This window comes from Botryllus schlosseri, chromosome 9 (genome assembly GCF_051294905.1).
Source record: "Botryllus schlosseri isolate E-star chromosome 9, Bs_hap1, whole genome shotgun sequence".
NCBI classification, from domain to species: Eukaryota; Metazoa; Chordata; class Ascidiacea; order Stolidobranchia; family Styelidae; genus Botryllus; species Botryllus schlosseri.
This window is the reverse complement of record NC_137244.1, coordinates 6,576,436-6,599,573: the sequence shown is the minus strand read 5'-3', so window position 1 is coordinate 6,599,573 and position 23,138 is coordinate 6,576,436. Positions and strand designations below refer to the sequence as shown.

Below are 23,138 nucleotides of genomic sequence, written 5' to 3'. Positions count from 1 at the left end.
CATAAACATAGTCTGTGCCAGGTATTTGCTTTTTATGTGAACTCAGTTGTAAGAACATACCATATTGGGTGACGACAATGACTAATATGTATTGAGATTTTTGTTTCTGTAGGAAGACCATGGACATTTTTTGACAGAATGACATTGGTAGTTAAGGATCAGGTCCCTCATTTTGGCGCCATGACTTAATTGTCATGATCTTTTAAGAAGAAGCCAAGTATCGTGAGCTTGTAGCTAGGTATTCTGGCCGTTTTCGCTATGACAATGTCTTGAACAGGACAGCCCTGAGTTTTTGTGGTCGGGGGAGGGGGGCGGGATCTTTCTGAAACACGTATCGAATACTGCAAAACCTGATATAGAGTAGGTGAATTGAAGCTGCTATAAAGGTGACATTACATTCATATACCATATGTCTTTCATTAACATTTACGAAGTAAAAACCAGATGAAAATGACGGTATTCGTTCGTACATACCTGTACCAAATACCTGAAGGTGGGATACCTTTGGCATATATAGGACTGAGGTATGTTCAATCGTCAAATAGGTATTTCAACCTCCTATTTCCCACCTCTGCTCAGCCGTTTTTTACCGCAAACTTCACAAAAGCTACCAACCGTCGGGGGTGAATCTTCAGTAGTAAGGAGGATTGGCCCATGGATCTATGGGGGCTTTGCGGGCAAGGAAGATCGTGATGAAAATTACCAAAATCGCTTATAGAAGTGTTTTATGTACTAAACTATCATTTGGAACTACGCAAAACAAGTTTCCAAAAAATGCCCAAATCTGAACAACCCTATTGTTCGTGGGTTCGCCCTTTTAGCTTCGAAAGAAGTCACTGCACGATACCCCCAGAAAAGGCAACGAACACCTTGAGAACAGCGTAAGTGCGATATCTGTGATTTTTCTACTGCAGTGATTTTAGTATTTGATTATTCAACAATACGATATGCTGAATGTGAAATAATGAAGCTCTGTACCTACAGGAAGCTCCACAAATACAAAAGTGATAGCCTAAGCTTTTCTTTTTGTGTAATAAATTCCAGCTGACTGGTGCGAATTAAATTGTTTTTCAAAAAAAGTGTGAATGGAGCTCACAAAGGTTGAAAAGCACTGGTCTACGGTATTGTCTTGCTCTACCCAGAGTCTCCATAATAGTATTGAGAATATGCATTGACATTATTGCAAGCTGCAATGACATCGAGAAGTTGTGCCGTTACATCGTGTGAAGTCAAAGGGAATGACGCATCGCATGCTCTTCATAAAATTTCACAACTATCTTAAGTTCGTCCTCTGCGTGACTGCCTAATCGCGTCGAGCAAGTGCGACCATGAAGCCATCGTGCCATGTAACGGGTTAAGAAATGACCCGGAGCCGCGACAGCTGCAGCCGGATGTGTTTCTGGAAATTTCAATAAATTGCTGCTCCATTACGGTGGCGTTCTGAAGAAAATGACTGCGGCCAAAAAATTTATTTCGTTTTGCCCATCAATTTGAGACCACATCATTTTTTGAGTGCAGTGCCCCTTTAAGTAGCGATGGCGTGTGACCTTGGTACCACAGAGATAGCTAGTGTGTGATGGTAATTTTCGTAAAATTTTTCAGCTGCTGTTCAAATACGGTAGTTTTATTAGATGGCGCCGCCAGCGATTCCACACTTCAGTTTATAGATATATTTTTTCCTTTCAAAACCCCACAACATTGCAATACAATGAAAAGATAGGAAGGTGTCGAAACAACTTGGAGTTGGAATAGTCTGTGACCATTGATACCCGTTTTATCGAATTTCGCGCCCAGCAAGCCGGTCAAAAATTACCGTCAAATTGGCTTAGCCAAATGGAAAGTGTGGCGTAGACCAATTTCACTGAGTCGTGAGATTTGCTTGTGTCCACACCATATAGGACACTATACTGTGACATTAGCAGGGAACCAAGTTTCATGGCTCCGAGTCACAAAGTCAACCTTATACTCTAACAAACTCTTGCTCGAGTCATTTTCAACTCACCACCGAGTCGAGGTCAGGGAGCAACGATTCGGAGTCGCGGTGCTCAGAGTTGTATCCGAGTTGTGTTCACTGTTCATCGTCTAGCTCAGTGGTTCTCAACCGCCGGTCCACGACGACTTTTCTGCTGGTCCGCGAGGTATATATAGATTTTATCCCTTAATTTCACACTGCAAGACATTCAAGGCTTTGTCCATTGGTAAAATAAATAAGACGCCCGGAAACATGTTCTGTTTTCGATTCATTAATTTTGTGGATGGTCACTGGCCACCATGGCCATGAGGCATCGCTATTATCAGGTGTTTTCAAGCGCCGCATTGTACTCTTAGTAGGCTACGGCAAGTAGAGTGGGAAATGAGCAAGATTGCTCGACAAGATGCTTGATCCTACTGCAAAACGCTTCATCTCTGGATATTGTCGAAGAGATTAAGAAGATTATTCGAGTTAGCGCGGCCAGTTAATCCACGACCTTCGGCGCGATATTAGCCTATGTTTATCAGGACAATTTATTTTACCTCGATTCAGCACTCAGCGGACACTACCGTAAAATCACATGAATACCATCATAAACATATTTAAATACGAACAAACCTTCAAAATGTCACTCTCTAGTACAGGGGGACTAACCTGCGGCCGTAGAACGAAATTTGTGCGGACGTGGACACTGGACACGTAATGCAATTAGTAGCCTATGTGTTGGTGGCCATCGACATGAAAATCGAGTTTACGAATTGAATCCCGAATTTCTGAGAGATGTAAATTAATCTTAAAGTTTTCTTCGCGCTAGGTGCGATTCAATGCGACTTCATTTTTCGATTTTAATATAGTCGTAGCTCCCTTTTGCAATCTGAGCCTCATAGAACAGATGCGAACAGCAGAGGAAAATGATGCACCCCATACGGAAACATCAACTTGGAATCGTACACGCTCCTCACGAAATAACTTTGTTTCTGGTACGTTGGGGAGATTCCAATATCTTTCCACTATATACCGACAATCCTGATGGGAGGTCAAGAAATAACAATACGCAACCAAGTGACTACAATAACAATCGCATCATCATTAGTAACTTGCCCCAAATTTTCGGAAACACTCCCTCCATCAAGGGTGGCCAACCTGCGGCTGTACCGCCGCATGCTGCCGTAGAATGAAGTTTGTGCGGCCGTGGACACGTAATTCTAGTAGTATGTGTTGGCGGCCGTCGACATGCAATTTCAATTTACGAATTGACTCCCGATTTCATGACAGATTTCAATTTATCGTGAAATTTTATTCGCGCTGCGCGCGATTCAAGGTGACTTCATTTTTCGACTTTTATATAGTAGAGCCCTAAGCAATCAGGGCCCACATTACAGATTCGAACAGCAGAGTAAAATGACGCGCCCCGTATTAAAATACCAAGTCATAATCGTGTACTCCTTCCTATACTGACAAACCTGATGGAAGGCCACGAAATAACAGCTTGCAACAAAGTGACTAATAACAATTGGCCCACCCGAAGATGCATCATCATTATAACTTCCCCTAAATTTTCGAAAACACCCCCTTCATCAACTCTACCGGTGAATCTGATCACACAGACTGAGAAAGGATAAATGTTTGATACTAATATGTAAAACTACTAATATTAATGACGAAATCCTTTAGTGAACCTGAAAAGTTTTCGCGCTTAGCGCGACTGTGACAGGTTCCATCAGTCATCACATGAACAATGACTACTCGTGATTTCGGTGCGTATAGCAAGTTATATGATTTTATATAAGTCCAGAGTTCACCAGAAATGGACATAGACACTCTAACATGGGCATTTGACGTTCAGCTTGTTCATTACGACTATGCCCTGGAATGCGGCCGTAGGCTACATGAGTAGTCGAAATGCGGCCGTGAATGGCAAAAAAGTTGGCCACCCCTGCCCTCTATATCAACTCTACCGATGAATCTGATCACATTAACTGAGAAAGGATAAATATTTGATGGTAAGATGTGAAACTGTGAATATTATTGACGAAATTCGTTCGTGAATCTGAAAATATTTCTCGCCTGGCGCGACCATAACCGATCCCATAGTAACTATATTCACAACATGAGCACTACCACATGGCGATTTGGTTGCATATGGTAAGACGATATCAAAAAGTAAATTAGTTCGGAGTTCACCAGTCATCGACATGGACAGTTTAACATGGGTATTGCGCGTCCAGTTTGTTCATTACGACTATGTCCTGGAATGTGGCCGTTGACCATATAAGTAATCGAAATAAGGCCGTTAATAGAAACAAAAAGGTTGGCCACCCCTGCTCTAGTAAATTACTTGCAGAAAAACGGCTGCATATACATTACATTTTGGGTTGATTTCAATTTTTAAGATCCACCGTTCCGCCAAATATCTTTTGAAATTTTGCCGGTCCGCGAGGTGAAAATGGTTGAGAACCACTGGTCTAGCTATAGTCCAGGTCAATTTTAAGTCAGGTCACTTCTGCAAAACTCTTGGGTGATAGCGAAAGCCTCGGATTCATAATATACTCATCTTTCTCACTCATAAAAATGTTTATTCAAACAGATAATAATAATCGTTGAGTTATATTTTTTGTCTGCACAAGTCACACACAATGTACAGATGCGATAAGACGCAATGCGATGTGATGAACAGATAGGATGATATCGAACGACACGCAGTTACGATCTTTTTAGACTGACACCCACCTCGGCCTAAATTGCCCGATGTCACAGTTCTTTTCGATGTTGATCTTTTTGAAGCCGCGGCCCGTTCTAGTTCTTTCCATTCCTTCCCAGTAAACACAGTACAGACCAAAGATGTAGAGAAGCCGAGCCGATATAGTAGATATTAGATCGCAGCAGGTCGTAGAAAGGGGGATTTTGTGTCGACTCAATTCAACGTCTTTTCCATGTCCTTCAATAATGTAAATATTATGCAGATGCTACAGCCTTTAAACATGGTGAGGAGAATGTAGATCCTACATTAGAAGAAGATCCTGATATAATAACCTGTTTTCTACCACTGGGCATAACCTGATCACGGCTGCGTACACACACCACATTATCTACTACATATTAATCACGTTTGTGATAATTTAATTTTAAACGAATTGGCAATAATGCCGTTGTAAAAAATGAAACGAACAAACGAACGAATGCCCAAAGAAAGAAACTGAAAACAGTCCGTATCATCAGGTTTCATCTTCTGATGAGCTGGATAAATAACCATGCGGCCTTTTCTTTTCAACACCCTGCAGAAATAAAATGAAAATGACGATTAATAGCTAAGACATTCGTACTGCGAAAATGGCAGAGGTAGCGAGTAACGAATGACTCCTACATTTTTTTCGCCAATACTTACTAAAATGGATTTGATTCTGAACTATTTCCACTCAAGTTTTCAATTTTTTTTTATTATATTTTTTTATTATTATATGACTAGAGAGAACTGACTTCAATCGCCACTTCTACTTGATTATCAAGATCAACGATGACTACTTCAGCAATCTTTGAAAACAGCCACTAACACAAAAAGAATTCTTGACTAAAATTTCTTCACATTCTGTCAAAAATGATCAATTCAACAATCCAAATGAATCAGTTATTTGGCAGCTAGTTGGAGAGATATATACCCCCAAGTCTAGAAAGTGGAATGATACTCTGCCTGGAAAGCTGAAGACCTAACAATATTGTGTACAGAGAACAAATCATTTGAGTGGCTGCACTGGTATAGCATATTATTAGAATTGACAGCAAGATAACCAGCAAGACATTAAAATGAGAATTAGTGCAGTTTCTCAGGCAGTAGCGATACTCAGCCAGGAAAGTAATTGACCTAGCAGAAAGCAAAACATTGTAAATAAAGCGAGCGAAACCTCCGACAAATGATACGATAAAACATTAGAATCGACAGCCTTACTAGAAGCAGAATAACAATCATGAGGGGTTAGAGAACAGAAGCCGGGAAGTGACCATCAGAAATTACTGCATACTGGCCGAACAGATCCATGACCACTAACAAATGGTCTTTTAATAGTCAATATTGATACCAAATGACACCACCCCTATTTCACCGCAACATTTAGCAAATCCAGCGCTGGAGTCAACCTTATATAACCGCTAACCAAACGCCCATTAGTTTTCCCACCTACTACTACGCGCTTCGCGGATGGAAATACGCATTAAAGCGAACGGACGCGACTTGTCACACTCTTGCTATTTCTGCTCCTTTTTTTTCTTCGTTCCTCTTCTCTTTCGCTTCCGCTTGAGGAGAGAAATAGTCGGCCGCGTTTACGGATCGTGAATTCCTGGCTTAAGGGTGATTCTTCCTCCAATGGTCAGCACCTTGAAAATTGAAAACAATGTTGTTGCAAAATGCATGACAATTTGAAAGTTACATCATTCTAATTATTCCAGTTATGGCCGTGAATCGTTACAAGTGCGGTAACCATAAGAATTATTACTATACTTCAACTACAAATACAATATATTGTATAAAATAATTACCAATTCTTTTACGTTGATCGAGTCCCAAATAGATGAAATATGTCAAAAAATTTGCTAAATTTTTTTGTATAATTTGACAGATTCTGAAATCTTCTCAAAGTGCACCTTTCAAAAATTTGATATCAAGACTCCCAACATTTTACAATTCGAAGTTGGATGGCTTTACCAATACAAGTACAGTTTGTATCGCAATTGACAATTATGTAGAGAACGCTGCGAGACATGAGAGTAGGCCTACCCTAAAACGTTTCTCTGACATGGACATTAGGGCTCTTAAAAAATGACTTTTTTTCTCAAATCGTTCTGGCTACTTGATAAAATTGTTAGATTACCTAATTCAAGCCTACACACCAAATTTATTTCAATTCCAACCAGTAGCCGCATTGCTACAGGAAAAGAAAGTTTATATTTATTATATAAAAATAAATAGAAAAAAATTGAAAATTTTCTGTTCACCCCATGAAAGTGTTAGGTTATGTATAGAAACGATGTTCATCAAATTTGGTTCGATTCAAACAAGTGGAAGCGGAGTTATTGCCATCAAAAAATTTGGATTTGAATAAAATAGTATTTACGGTGGGCACCACTATAATAAATAATTACAGAATTGTGTCACGCTTCATACTGTTTTACGCGACCGTTGTTATACACTGCATTGTTGCTGTGCTCTGGCTCCATTGATGTTATTTCTAAATTCGACATTAATGCGTCATAATTCTCCATCTGGTTTTGAATTCAACTCTGTTTTGCTTCCTTTATCGTGCCGGTAGCTCTTTTATTGGCACGCGAAAAGTTCTTCGGGTTTCAATAACGTTTATCATGAAAGTACTTTTGAAAGCAGTATTAAAATTTTGTACCATCAACCAGTTATTTAATTACTATTTATCTTCAAAGTAAATGCTCATTGCATGAAGCAGGGTTGTAAGACTCGAGTCACGATTTTCTGTTGACTCGACTTAACTCAGGTCATCTTCTCAAAGTACGGAAATGACTCGACTCATTGCGCATGACTTGAGACTCAGACGGCCAAGACCGACATTTCATGATTATTTCAAAGAATAGTACAGCAAATCGCTATTGGGATTTCGCCTATTGGTACTGGTATTTGAAAATGCGGCCAGAAACTGCTAAAAGTAAGGAAAATTCGTATATTATAAATGCGACCCACTCGATATCACAAAAAAAATATAATAAGTTGGTTTAACCAGACTTAAATTGGAAACTGAGCAGCTAACACAATGACTTACACTCTGGCTCGAGTCATAATACCATAACTCGGACTCGGCCCTCTGCTCGCTGACTTGGACTTGACTCGGTGGTGAATTGAAAATGACTCGAGTCAAAACTATAAAAGTGAGATTGACTTGCGACCCGGAGCCTTGTGACTTGGTTACAACCCTGGCATGAAGCCTCAATAGTTACATGAGTGGGGTGACTAGACAATGAACACAGTCACATTTGCAGCATATCATGAATGTCTCTTACTATATGTGATCTTGTTCAAATGGAGGTTGATGAAAGTGTATTTCCCATTCTTTGCGACTCTGCTATAATTACATCAGACTGGCAACCTTCTTCATGATGCTTCTTGCAGACTGACCAATATTGTCGCCGCCAACGGTACGAGTGCAAATGTCTGATATGTAGGGCTGGGCACAATGATTCGAGTACTCGAATCTGAATCGAGTAGTAATTTTAATGATTCGAGTCGAGTAGTAAAAGACGATTTTTTCGAGTACTGAAATTATACGGTCCTCGCAACTGAAAGTTAATTTACTGACGAGAATTATAGTTTTGATACTATTTTCCACTGAGGAAGCCTTGAAACCTTGATTGGCCGTGTCTCAACATACCAGGCACAGTACAAAGCTACGAACGTTACTGGAAATAACACATTTCCGAAGTCATGATCATCCCACAACATTGTTAAGAAGTGCAATGAAATCGATATGGTCGAGAAAATACCAAAGTATCTTTAATGTGACGGATAACAGGCATTACGTTCATTTTGGTGGCATAAAGGTACTATTTGGTAGTACATTCTGTTGTGACGTCATAATGAGTGATACTCGATTACTCGACTCGACTCGAAGCATGTTACGTGATTCAGAATCGAATCACTCAGGTACTCGATTTTGCCCAGCCCTACTGATATGTCAATATAGGAACAGAATTAGTTGACTGTTCATGACCGTCCACGCTCAGAGTTGCATCTCAAAGATGCTAAAATAAGCCTAAATATAATCCAAGCAATACGATCGTCCACTTTGACTGACTGAATTTCTAAAAATAATAAACATAACACCTTGATAGTTTCCACATATATACACATATATATACCGTCTGCTATCGGCACAACAAAGTATTTAAAAATAACAAAACAGATTCAACATACCACATATCTTGCAAAGGCTTTTGCTTTCATTCAATATGTCATCAAACTTCTTTAAATCCTCCTTTGTGGTGAGTGGCTTTGGAATTCTTCTAGGATCAATTCCGATATCGTTTTATCATATAGAATCTATGGCGGAATAAAAGTTTTGGATAAGTTCTAAAACGAACACAATTTTCCACACAAAAGTCAATTGCCACACGAAATGCCAAATGCTACCGTCCCATTTTACAAGGTATGGAGAGGTAACGTAGTGGTACATTCCATTATAGCTAAACACCAATGAATTGCGGGTTCGAGCCTGACACGTCGACTCCATAATTCCTACCGAAGTGTTGGCCGTTTATCTAGGCTCCTCCTCGCCATCTGATCCGCATAGCCATGTCTTAAAAAGCCTAGGAGTGGGCCGTGCTATAAGTGGGCAGATGGTTGCCGATGAACTCGGCACTTGGTGAATTCGGCTATTAATATGAATTATTAAACGAATAATAGTATTATCAAGTGATTCGTCAATCTTCTAAGGATGTCAGGGCATCCGTAGATCACGCAGTCGCGGCGTGATTAGATCACGGATTGCGTAGCCGCAGGAAATGACGCAGCGCTCATATACCGACCACGCGCGGTCTGCTTGGAATCGATGGCGCGAGTGACGGGCCTGTGTCGTGCAAGTTTTGAGAAGATGGATCTTGTCGTTGTATGTGAGATCGGAGCTGTGGAACATCAAGCGGCGCTTCTTCGTTTATCGATCACAAGCCAGTGTTCCTCATCAACAAATGTTTCGCATGATCACGTCAAAATGAACTATTTTTTGCCTTTGGAGAGACGATTACACTCTGGGGTTAGGGTGTCTCGATAACAGGGTTGAAGGATCCCAAGATTACGAGATCCACCGCAAGCCACGACACGTTTAAATTTCCTTTTTGATACTGTTCATTCATTTAAATGCATTTCTAATGCGAAGGTGTTCTAGTGCCAATTCCTCCAAGGGCCGAGTTCACCAAGTGAAGAATGTCGCGTTATTTCCCCGCGGTTACGCAATCTGTGATCTGCGCATGCCCTGACTCCCGTACAACATTGACAACCACTCAAAGTGCCAAGTTCACCAGCAAACAGTCCAGTAAACAATCATGGCGACTGGTACCGCTACGAGATCTACCACGGCCGAATTCACCAAGTGCCGAGTTTGTGCGGCCGAATTCACCAAGTGCCGAGTTCACTGGTAATCGGGCAGATACGGAATAATAACAAGAAGAACAGGCCTGGTGTAAAATGACCAGTGTAGTCGAACCACCACCATGAACACCACAAACAAACAAACATCTAACATGGAAAAGAAATTACCTTTACAGCCTTTGGCAAACACAGTTAACATTGAAACCAGCAATTTAGGTCTTATTCGAAAGCAGAATAACAAATGTTTTACCGGACATATCAAATCAAATGTTGTGAAGTTCATGTAAAATAGCTTAAAATATTATCTTACTGTGACCATATTCTATCAATATGGACTGGCTAGCGAAATTCTCTGGGCCAACATAAACAAGCTGCGTTTGGTTTCAACGATTAATAATCTTGTCACTGGATTCGAGGTATAATTGCATTCAAATATCAAATTTTGCTCCATTAATCAACATCAAGTTGAAAATGTCCATTCTTGCACCAACTTTTATAAAATCAGGATGCCAGTAACAAGGCAGGTAACCTACGAATCAGTGTTCTACAGGTATGTATCTATATGACTTATAGGCCTAGAAAATTCAAGCATAAATATTATGATATAGGTATAGCAGGTAGGCCTACCGGTAATTCAGATGTTTGAAGCGACTTGGAAAACTAGATAATTCTAGTGGTCTAATTTCACTAAATTAGAGCGAAATGCCAGTAATATAATTGTAATCGAATTCGGAAAAAACGGTTTAGCTCTATAATTCTAACCTGGAAACGTTGAGACTTTTCTACAGTTATGTCTACGCCTGGTTTGAAGAAAGTCAAACAGCTCTAGGCGTCATATACTACAGGCAATTCGAAATACCCCATAAGCTATATGCTACTTCATATATATCTATTACCCGCTACCTCATTCAGTCACAATTCCTATATATTTACGACATTTGCCATACAGAAAGAGCGAACTATGCCTGGCTGCTACCTGTTTCGAGTCAAATCTTTGTCACGCGCGATGACGTAAATTTGAATCGCCGATATATTCTAGAAGTCACGCATCGATAATCATATCCCTAAACGTACAACATCTCACTTATCTAGTTATTCTCTGAATAAAACTATTATCCATACTCGTTGGACATACGAGATTACCGAAAGAGCGAATATATAGCTAATGAAGATCATATATATCAGAAGAAAACGAAACTGTTCGGCCTTAGAGCAACAACACGAATATTCAACACCGGTGACATCCTCACGCAATAAAACGAAGGTAGAACATTGTTTTCTAATGGATATAACGAAGCTACCGCTTGAGATCGAACAAAACCGGATAGTAATTTATCGTTATTGAATGTAACACAAACATTATCCTTTCTACGTCTTTTCGACATACCCGCAAGCGATAGAAAATTCGCATTATTAGGTTAACAACGCGATATAATGAAGTCTAACGCATGCCATGGAACAACACCGAGTTGGAATTTATTCTGATTGAATATAACCACAAGACAACCCTACTACGTATTTTAGACATTCCTCCGACACTTAGAAAATCAGAACCTAATCGAGATGATCCCGGATGATCCTTTTACGGTTTTGTGTTTGCTGGGTTGTGAGTGCCTTTTTTCGTCGGGTCTTTCAGTGGGCTTTTTTGTCGCCGTAAGTACGGCGACGGCGGGGAAGCGGAGCCCAGATAAACCTCCGACGGGATCGAACCTGGGCCGCTCCGACCACTACGCTATCTCCCCCGTATAGCCAACCCTTTTTTCGAGCATCGGACCTGGTACACTAGACTTGAATCAAGTCATATAGAATGTCTCGAGTCATGCGCAATGACACGAATAGACCTACAAGTCGAGCCAATACACAAATTGACTCTCAAGTCTCGAGTCAACCAAAAATTTCGACTCCAATCAGTACCATGGAAATCAGACAACCAACTCTAGCCGATGTAAATGAGGCATCCACAGCCATTGGCGTATAGCCAGGTGGGCGAAATGGGCCATGACCCACGCCCAGAGGTGGTCAAAGTAGTCAAGAAAGCTACTCAAGTAGAAGTAGAAGTAGCGACGGAATAATATACTCAAGTACGAGTAGAAGTACTTCTTCCATAAGCAACCTAAAACTACTTGAAGTAGAAGTAGAATTGACTGACTTCAAAAGTACTCAAGTAAGTAAGAATAGTTGTGAAAAAGATCCTAATTCGTTTACACGGATTGTAAAAAGGTGCAAATTGAGCTATGCAGAAGGTGACGAGCTTGATTCATATTGATGTATACCAAAAGGTTTCCAGTTTTCGATAGCATTTGCATTGATCCACATCATGATAGTATTGATATGGAAATGCAATACTAATCCTCTGTTTTCTCGAATAGCACGTTTTAGAAAATAGCATGGTACGGCGCCATCCCCCATATATTATAAGGCCCGGCCGTAGTTTAGTCGAAGAGCAATACGGAGAAGTTGTATAGGATACGGTGCGCGATTAGTAAACGGTAATAAAACATATGGTGGACCGTAAAATGGCATATTGTGTAACTTTATTTCCGGAAATTAAAGGCATTACTACACTTGCTTTTATACTTGAACATGTATATATGTTATCCAGACAAAAGAAATGATATTAATTATAACTCAAAGTAAATGATACTGGGAATTACAAGTGAAATATAAATACTACTTCTAAAAGTGGAACATGGATTTCATGCCTTTAGTCCACAAAGCTTCAGAGGTGGTGTGCTAAAGCGGCTCTAAAACTAAAATAAAGTCATATTCCACGTTTCCAGATTAGAACACGCCATGGACAGGACATGCTAGATTACGATATGGCAAGTAAATGCTAGATAGCGAAACATCAGTTTCAAACGTTATGATGAGCCATATATACTGTGATGAATTATTTCATATGGGCGAAGGGCGACAATGTGGTGTAAACGGAACCACGTCAACCCGTGACCTAAATTATATTCACCGACACGTTTGCGAAATCATACCGGTCACTTCGTATCCTCTGCGCGCGAAGCGCGACGAAAATTCTTGGCTTTACTCAACTTTTGTGAAAATTAAATGTTGATACTCCGTGAAAACAGCCCGAAATTTCTCAGGTAATCTTCTTGATTGGTAGATTGAACTACTTCTACTTGACAAACTGAAAATAGCGAAAAGTAAGTAAGTAGATTACAAAATATTACGAAGTAGAAGTAGTGAAAATAAGATCTACTTGAGTAAGTACCAGAAGTAGAGGAAAACTACTTGAGTACTTCGAAAAAGTAGAAGTACCTCGTTACTGACCACCTCTGCCCACGCCCGTCCCCCCATATATATATATATATATATACCTATTAGACTACTTTGGTGGACAGTCCTGTTTTTGAAGCATTTGGGCGAAAATTATCACCAACAGAAGGAGACAAGCTATTAGGCGACTGAAAATATCTCGGTTGGTTTTGAAATATCGATTCCGCGCGTGGTCACTGGTGATTAGCAGTTTATATCGCAGGGTTTACGATATACACGAAATGTCCTCCAACTGCGGTCGCCTAAATGTTTGCCAACTTTTGCAATATCTAATAGACCACTTCAGTGGACATTGGATTCTTAAGGAGACAAATCGCCATTTTGAATTACCAGACCATTGCCATGTCCGTTACGGAGCTAAGATGGGCATTGTCGTCATATTATATGTCAAGGTTCGGGAACCAGTTTCGTCGACGAAGTCATACCAGCCCCTACATTTACAATTGTAAGCTATTTGAAATTCACGGCGTCATCGTTGTACGATATGGACGATCGCTATATATAATTCGCCGTTTGTTTGGTTTATATTCATGGTGTTTCGACTACATTGGTAGTTTTACACTAGGCCTATATTCATTATTTTGATTACGTATTTGCTAGGCTTACCATATTTTGGAAATCTAAAAAGAGGACACTTTTTCAGAAATTTGAGACTTGCAAAACCGGAGAAGAATTCTCAAAAATCGGTGAATTTTTCCCACTTTGTGATCGGTTGACTAAAAAAGAGGTCAACTTTCTGCTCAGAGCTCAAAATACGGTTTTTCTCTTTACATTGCTAGGTGGCTGACTAAAAAAAGAAAAAAGAAGGTCAACTTTCACGCTCAGAGCCCAAAACACCGTTTCCTCCTCCACATTGGCCGGGTGGTTCACTAAAAAAAAATGGTCAACTTTTCGCCCAGCCGGAGCGTCCCTTCTGTGCTAATTTACGGTATATCACTCGCATTTTGCTCTAAATATGACCTGAATTTTCAAAAAAGAGGACAAAATCTCAAAAAAGAGGACAAAAGGGCGTCCTCCGAGGACTCTTTCAAAAAAGTCAAAAAAGATGACAAATCGTCTTAAAAAAAGGACGTATGGTAACCAGACATGGGGTGATTACTTTATGAATGTAATCGATTGCGATTACGATTACTTCGGAATCACGCGATTACGATTACGATTACAGCAAAATCAGGAAGTAGTCGATTACGATTACGATTACATTGAAAAAGTAATCACGATTACTCACGATTACATTTGTTTTGCTTAGGACTATAATCTTAAATGATATATGGGAAGACAATACAAGGATTGCGATGAAAAGGCTTAATGAGATATCAACTTTCTTCATCATGCGTCATTTTCTTATTACGTCATAATATATCAATTGCCCAACTTTATAGTGGATGATTTATCGCGTCCAACGATTTGCATTATTGCCAGGTCTTTACCTGCCGCGCCCCAAATTCCTTAATAGAGTGGGGAGCGTGCTCGAAGGGGACTCAAAAGTATTTCGTAAACCAACATATATTATAGAGCATTTTCGAGAATTTAATTAATTCTTGTAAATGTTTTTCGAGCTTTGCGATTCAAATAGATATCTCTAGTACAGGGGTCACCAACGCGGACCAAATGAGTCGCCCGCGGTCGCTGTAGTAGTGGTGGCTTTTGGGTTGGGCGAGGTGGGCGGTCGCCAGGGGGGGCTGGCCGAAGGGCTCCCCTATTTGGTTTATGCGCCTTTTTCAAGGATAATAACGAATAAACATGGAAATCCCTGTAAGGCAAGAATAGGATTCCGTACAGATGTGTCAATCATCATCAAATCTCTGCATTTGTTAGAAAAGTACCATATCCCGATAATCATCACGTCTCTGCATGCGGTAGAATTACTTAGTTTTAATGTCGTGTATCTTTGCACACATGAAAAAATAGACATGACCGAATCCAGCACCTGGCCAAACCTTGATAGATAGATAGATAATAATAACAGATGAGAAAGAGGGGTCTGGGGGGCGAAGCCCCCCATAAGTTACGGATAGAGACTTATAGGGGGGCCCCCATATATAGTTAATATTCCCGAGTCTAGACGCGGAGATCGGCGATTCTGCGCGCACTGCAGCAACGCAACTGAGCTTGGAGGAGCTGGTGTGAGTCCCTGCGAGTGAGCGTTTTTCTTCTTGGTAAGGGGCGGAAACCTGACCCAGTGCTCTGATTGTCTTACTCTAAGTGAAGAAATCCAACTGAACATGGATAAACGACGGGAGTACGAGGTAACCCGTCGGTCGTCGCAATAATCAGTACACACTACACAAGAAGTAGCTTTTTGTTTCAAAACAGTTGGTGACCCCTGCTCCAGTAGATAGCTGGGTTTGAAATGCATACCTTCCCCCCCCCCTCAAGAAAAAACATACATAGGCTATATTTTATGGGAACAGGCATTTCGCAGCCGGTCATTACCGCGCCACGATCCCACAACACACCAAAACACATATGCAGTTTCGGCCAACACGCAACTCCACGGGATGTGATACCAAAGATATACCTTGGCCGAAACTTAGGGTATTCGTCCATTGTCAATAGCCGCGCTGAGTGGGCGGGACTAATAACTCCTGTCCTTCCCATCTGGGCCCACAATGCAAATGTCACCCGGCGCATCCACAAAAGAATAAAGCCATGACAATTTGTGTGTGCGTCTCACAAAAGATATTCTTTTAGTCTGCTACGGTTGGGCGAGTACAATATCTTGTGATTATACAACGGACTGGAGGTCGCGACTCGCGAATTAACAACATTCAGTAATTATAACAACATACCAGATGCTATGAATATGAATTACGTGCCCCAGCTTTACAGGTAAATCTGACACTCGGGGCTCAGAGAGGTTATAAATGAATAGTAATATAATGCAATTACCAATATTATTCACGAAATTCACTTTTGAAAATTGACCAACGGTTGGACAGGGGAATTGCTGTTTTGGCTGAATTGCTGATTCTAGCTACAACCCACGCTAACATGTCAGGCTATATAAGCGGATGGTTATGGCGGCAGGTGCAAATGCTAAGTAACGAACTGTGAAATAACGATTGACGCCCGTTTCAAGTAGTTATATGAGAATAAGATATGGTTAACATAAAAATTCTGCCTTCAACTTAATACATATACACTACAGCGAGCTGCTGTTACGAGAAACGGCTAAGTACGGCTCGGTTATGATATATATCAGCAGCTGTTTATTTGTAATGCTTCGTTGTGGAAACTGCAATGTCTTATTCGACGAGTACAAAATTCCGAATCTTCGTCAGGTGCACGTGCGTACGTAGGCCTCCTGCTCGCCAAGCAGCAATGGTAAACTGCGTTTAACTAAGCACAACCAAACATTAATACATAAGTTACTATTTGAAACTATAGGCAGAGTGGTGATCAATATTCTGGTGCTCCAAGTAGCGGCTTCTGTAGTGTACTGATAACCTGATATACACCACGGGACTCGGGAGGTGTTCTTACAATCACACTACAATGTCCATCGCATGTCTGTTTACTATGTGTGGAATGTGGATACTTGTTACGCAATGACGAGCGGAGCTAATACTTCTGACGTAATAATGAGTCAGTGGCGTTTGAAAACAGACGTTTGTGCTAACGCTAACGTGGTATTATAGAGTATGACTGGAGTGACGACTCGATTGTTCTCCCATTGTTAGCCGGCAGAATGGTCACGGTCAGATGGATGCACCCAAAACATGATAGCTCAGTGCTTGTTTCAATGGCGTTCAAGGCGATTCGTCGTGTATTTCTTGAAGTTGCGTCGGAATTAGTTAGACAGTTCAACATTTAGGTAGCGGTGGCGAGTCGTTATGACTAGTGAATAATACTGTGTAGCCTATGTTACATTTCTCACGAGATTGATGTGATATTTCTTGAATATATTGGTGGAGTGCTTTTGGGAGCCATTTCTAAGCAAGCTAACGAAGCAATTGCCACATGCCTAACATCTGCAGCGCCATCGGGAAACCTCATTAAAGTGATGCAGAAGAAAGACGGTGGATTGAAGAGCCCGTCTGAACAGTTTCATGGCATGGTTCTCCGCTTTTATGTTATCCACAGTAAAGAAATGGCAAAACCCCTGAAAAAGATCAATTTTTTCAGGGCACTTGACGCAATTCACTGTGATCCATTCTATAACAAATTAATTCATACTGTGTCACTTCAATCTGGCTCAGACCTAAATGAGGTTGAGGATGTCATGGACAAGGCAATGAGACACTTGAATAACATCTTGTCTCACAATTTTGCAAAGTTTGCGTTGCATGAGAAGCAAAAAAAGTCCTCCAAATTTTCCAAAAGTTTGCGAGATGGCTTGAAAAAAAAATGAACAATATGCTCTTTTAGCACCATTTTCTGTACCTTCAAACCTCTTCATTTCAATCACGGTGCTGTGGAATGGCTTTGTTTTTTTGTTATTGTTGGAATTGTTTAGGCCATGGTATTTCTTTACCATTTTGACTACTGCTATCACTGTGGGGTTCTCTATAATGTAAGGAATGCAATGTAATTGTTAAAACCTTGGCTCCGTGTCTTGGCTGGCTAGAAATGTCAGTACATGCCTGTTACCTGTCTTTACATTTCATGTTCTTGAACAGGTTCATCTAGATTCTAGAATAATCCATAATATGCCCAATAACTGCGCCATTCCGGGATGCAGTTCCACCCGAAAGGACAAGTCACAGAAAAGGGCGCTATTTTGTGTGCGACGGCCTGAATTTATAAAAAATGAAGAGGAAAAGGAGCAGCACCAAAAAATGACCAGACTTCTTCTCTCTATTCGTGACGCAGCCCGGGGAGATAACATCAAGCATTTGCTACACAAGGAAAGGTGAGTTGATGTTCATGGAGGATGCAGCATTGTGTAACAACTTCATACTATAACACATGAGATATGTTTATCAGTGCTGTCATATGTGAAATCCATTTTGATGAGGATGACATCATCAGATTTAGCAAATCAACAAAACTAAAAATTGGAGCATTACCTAAAAATCACCTACCGGATAAATGCAACACTATGGAGGTAAGTTTTTGGAAATGATTGATTTACCAATCCTATTACTTGAATTGTTCATCAGAATCAGTACAGCTTATATTCTTGTGCTATTCTATGTAGATCATTCGAGTGCATCGAGTTTGCATTCAGCAGTAGAGTTGATGAACAGTTCTTTATTAAGTGTGGTACTAGATCTGCTGCAGCAGGATAGTTGTTCCAGCACTGTGTTTTTAGATCAATTTGAATCCATTCTCATCATCAACTTGTTGTATAGTGATGTAACGTAGTCGTCAGTTTTGTCGTAGAGATTTTCAGGTGTCATTGTCAGGTGATGTATAAAGGTTTTTAAGCTGGTATCAACTGAATTTTGGAGTAATTTTGTAAAGTTACCCCGAGATGAAGTAATAGTAGTCCCCGAGATGAAGTAGTAACAGTAATATGTACACATCCAATTTATTATCAAGAAAGTACAACGCAAGTTGCCCGCTGTAAGGTGTCAGCTACCAGAGAGTATCAGGCACAGAAATGTTGACGATGTTCTCAAGCAAGCTAAAAAACTCAGTAAAGCATGCGGAGGTGGGAAAATAATTCCTCCAATCATCAGTTATTTCTGAATTGTGAATACGGCTTGCACTTAAGATACCTGGAATTTCTTTGAGAGGAAGGAACAATTATTCATTGAAAACTGGAGAGATGAAAATGAAATTGTGCCTACCCTGAGGTAAATATAACAAGAAGTTCAATTGAACATTTCATTCGCATATAAAAACTATTTCTTTCTTTAGAGTTGTTCTTTCCAGCAATCTCGATTTCATTTCTGCTGCTCTAAATGGTTGGAAATTTCCAGCTAGTTACCTGGGATATTGCGATATAAAGCACATGACTCTCCAAACTTTCATAGGTAAATTGAATTCAAAATCTAAACGAGTAGCAGAATGACTTTATTTTGACACAGGTACCATGGAAAAAGTAAATTTATGCATTGGGGTCCAAGAAAAAACGAAAAACACAAAAATGCATCAAATTTTAGCATGGTCAAATGACCACTTGAAAACCGAGCAATCGTATGTGAGGTCACCTTATTGTACAGTAATTGGTAAGCTTCTTGGTTTTAGCACTCTGAGGTTTTAGCCTATCAGATCACCATTCATTTTTCAGTGTCGGAAGAGGATTCAATGTGTGACTGTTGCTTGAAATACGACACAAAAACCAAATTCAACATCAGATATTCAAAGAAAGAAAAATTGCCGTGTATATCGGAGGAAAATATGGTGACTGTCGATGAACACCTCCACTCAGATATCTTGGTGACTATCTTATCGGCGAACCTGAAAATCAAATGCATCCGTTTATGTAGGCTATATCATATTTCAGAACTTGTACAAGGCCGAATCAAACTCTATGAATGAATGGCAGCAAATGTTCTTTGAGGAACAATGTGCAAATGCCCAGAAACATCAGAATGCAAGGCGATACCACCCTGACGTTGTCAGATGGGCCATTGAAATGTATGCAAGGTCTCCTTCTGCATATCATATGCTCCGGCGCACAGGTGTTCTAACACTACCATCAGCCGGAGTCCTCAGACAATACAGGTTCGTAACTCGGTTATCCCCCATTGTTACACATTTCTCATGCACTTACTATGTTCAGAAACTTTGGATCTGGAAACCCTGGGATCTGTGAGGGTGCATTGGAACAGCTGAAAAATAATTCTGATACAATTCATGCGTACCTTACAGTAGATGAAATGAAAGGTAATACGGTAATCTTTAGTTATGACCTATCATTTAATGGACTCTTTGTTACAGTGAGAGATAATTTGGTGTACCGAGATGGGCGCATTATAGGATTTGTAGATTATGGTGATCGATATTCATCAAATGAAATCGCCACACATATTTGCAGTGAGTTTCTTGTCTCTGTTACTACTTATTCCGGTGCAAGTTTGTTAATAGATGTGCTAATACCATAATACCGGGATTGTATTTCTTTTCTGAGAATTTTATTTTTCAGTGTTCTACTTGCGTTCATTTGACCGCAAAATTTCAACTCCACTCTCATGGTGGCCGACAACCAATACCGCTGCTTTTCAACTGACTTCATTGTATTGGGAAGCAGTTATGGTGTGTAATTTGTACAATGTACAAATTCATGCTGTCGTAGCAGATGGTGCTTCAACTAACCGGAAGTTCTTTTCAATGATACATGGATCCATGTCAAATCCAAACTATCTCAACTACACTGCGCCACATCCTACCAATCTTCATGAGCCCATTTTCATTTGTTCCGACACAAGTCATCTGTTGAAGGTATAGTTACAATCAACTTTATCTGCGGTCGTAACTATTGCTCCAATTGTTTTTGTGATTTATTACAGACGGCGAGAAATTCACTTTATTCGTCCAAGTCTGCTGGTACGAAGTATTTATGCAAATCAGGCAAGGACATACTTTGGACTCACATCAGGGAATTGTATAAAAAAAACATGGACCAACCACTGCACACACCCAATAAAATCACCCGTACCCACATTGAATTAGATTCATACAGCAAGGTATGAGAACTGTCATTGGTCCTGGTCCATTGCATATTCTAATTGTATCTTCATTGAAGATGAGAGTATATTTGGCAAAAGAGGTTTTGAGCCACGAAGTCGGAAAATCCCTTGAATATGAAGTGCCAAATTCGGAAGGGACTGCTGAATTCGTTCTTCTTTTTGATAAGTGGTTCAAAATCATGACAGAAACCGACATCAAAAGCACAACTGATGAAAGATTGTCATGGCTACAAGATCACTTCATGAAATATCTGGATGACTGGAGGGTATGACTGTAAATATCTTTTGCTTTATAGTTGCTAATACTAATTAATCCATTTTAAGCGGGAAGTGGAGCAGAAACACAAAGGAGAGGAGAAGCGTCTTATGGCAAGGCCTACATTGCATGGATTGATGTTTACCACGAAGAACATGGTCAAGCTAGTAATTCGGCTTTTGAATGGTGGCATGGAATCAGTATCTTTCAGAGTCCTAACACAAGATGTTCTGGAAGCAGCATTTGGATCTTTGGTAACTTCAGTAATTACATTCATTAATATTATTCACCAATGAATTCGTGACTGCTTTTTTAACAGCGGTCTTCGATGAGATATAGCAGGAATCCGGATATTAGCCAAGTCAGTTATTCAGTAAATGCCTTATGTCAGCGTAAGGCTATAAAAAGAGTGACAGGTGCGAATACAACCTATGCCTATGGTGATCAAAATCCTTGGACAAAAGTCTGCCAGGAACCCATGACCAAGAAAAGATGCAGCAAATGAAGCGAATGTAGTTTTTGGTAGTGTTAGTATGGTAGTTTTTTCTCTCTGTGGCAAATGCTGCCTATCCACATTGAGGTTCCCTACCTAAAAAAGGAAACCAATGCGTTGGTCGAAACCTTGACGTGGTGCATTGGCTTACTACTAATGTCGACCGGCAGACGTCTTTCTGTGTTCTTGGCAATGACAACGAGTTCCCTTCAAGTGCGATTTTGCACACTTTCAAGGCGTAAGCTCTGGCTATTGTGAGTCGAGCTCAAGCAGAACATTAACATTACACAAGGCTCTTGTTCTAGTCAAAGTCATACTCAAGTTTCTGCGGTTATCGGACAGGCATTATATAAGACTACAAGACAGTTGCAATATTATTTGTTATATTCATACTCGAGTTTCTGCAGTTAATATAGGACATATTTTCAATCAACGATATTGTGAATTGCATTTCGGTATAGTTCAAGATCTTTCCACTTGTTCACTTTGTAGTATTCTTCAGTCTTTCTTTCCATGAATTCATCTCACAATAGCCAATGCACACGAACCAGATATTCTATACCTTCTGTCATTATATTCATATACGTAGCAAACTCTACAAAGGATCAAAGCCACAATATCACATCAATCTCGTGAGAAATGTAACATAAGCTACACAGTATTATTCACTAGTCATAACGACTCGTCACCGCTACCTAAATGTTGAACTGTCTAACTAATTCCGACGCAACTTCAAGAAATACACGACGAATCGCCTTGAACGCCATTGAAACAAGCACTGAGCTATCATGTTTTGGGTGCATCCATCTGACCGTGACCATTCTGCCGGCTAACAATGGGAGAACAATCGAGTCGTCACTCCAGTCATACTCTATAGTGGTATATTATCTCATTCTTGTTCACGAATATTCAGTTTATGTCATAGTCCTTGTACAAACAAAAAGTAATCGTTCTTTCACAAACAAATCGATTAGATGTGGGAAGTAGTCGATTACGATTACGATTACTTCGGATTTTTTTCGAATGTAATCGATTGCGATTACGATTACTTCAAAATGCTGTAATCGTCGTAATCGATTACGATTACTAATCGCGATTACCCCATGTCTGATGGTAACGCTAGTATTTGCCGACTTGTAGCACGGCCCACTTCTAGGCTTTTATGAATCACCGCTTACGCGGATCACGGGGCGACGAGGAACCTAGATAAACCTCCAACACTTGGGTAGGAATTCTGGAGTCGACCTCAGTCGGACTCGAACCCAGAACGGCCACAACCCATTGGTGTTGCAGCTGTGGATTATACCACTGACTATACGCCATTCCACCACACACATATTTTGCGTTTAAACGCTGCTGTGAAACTACGGAACATGTGCCTTTATACGAAGCACCAGTTGACCATCCTGCAGATTAGATCTCCAGTTTTCTACGGCTAGTATGCAAAT

At 40.3% G+C, this 23,138-nt stretch overlaps 1 protein-coding gene and 1 long non-coding RNA gene across 5 annotated transcripts; one reads left to right on the top strand and one right to left on the bottom strand.

The window, feature by feature from the left end:
* Nucleotides 1–5,071: 5,071 nt before the first annotated feature.
* On the bottom strand, nt 5,072–11,726 carry LOC145446853 (uncharacterized). Its single transcript, XR_013917372.1, has 4 exons — nt 8,898–11,726; nt 7,988–8,138; nt 6,144–6,340; nt 5,072–5,247 (listed from the first exon to the last, which is right to left on the bottom strand). It is a non-coding gene; the product is annotated as an uncharacterized LOC145446853 (long non-coding RNA).
* A 4,404-nt stretch (nt 11,727–16,130) lies between these two features.
* Nucleotides 16,131–21,799, top strand: LOC145446712 (uncharacterized). Of its 4 annotated transcripts, XM_080325062.1 has the most exons (13): nt 16,131–18,213; nt 18,288–18,408; nt 19,021–19,102; nt 19,167–19,282; nt 19,337–19,477; nt 19,540–19,688; nt 19,756–19,976; nt 20,035–20,138; nt 20,193–20,288; nt 20,398–20,693; nt 20,762–20,938; nt 20,998–21,207; nt 21,266–21,799. In XM_080325062.1, exons 2-13 carry the CDS (start codon nt 18,393–18,395, stop codon nt 21,491–21,493), a joined length of 1,836 nt encoding a protein of 611 aa, XP_080181188.1. In that variant the 5' UTR covers nt 16,131–18,213; nt 18,288–18,392; the 3' UTR covers nt 21,494–21,799. The 4 variants fall into 4 exon arrangements, with proteins under 4 accessions (XP_080181188.1, XP_080181187.1, XP_080181190.1 ...); XM_080325061.1 differs by having other exon boundaries at nt 20,035–20,288; XM_080325064.1 differs by having other exon boundaries at nt 16,131–18,957; nt 20,035–20,288.
* The last annotated feature ends 1,339 nt before the right edge of the window (nt 21,800–23,138 follow it).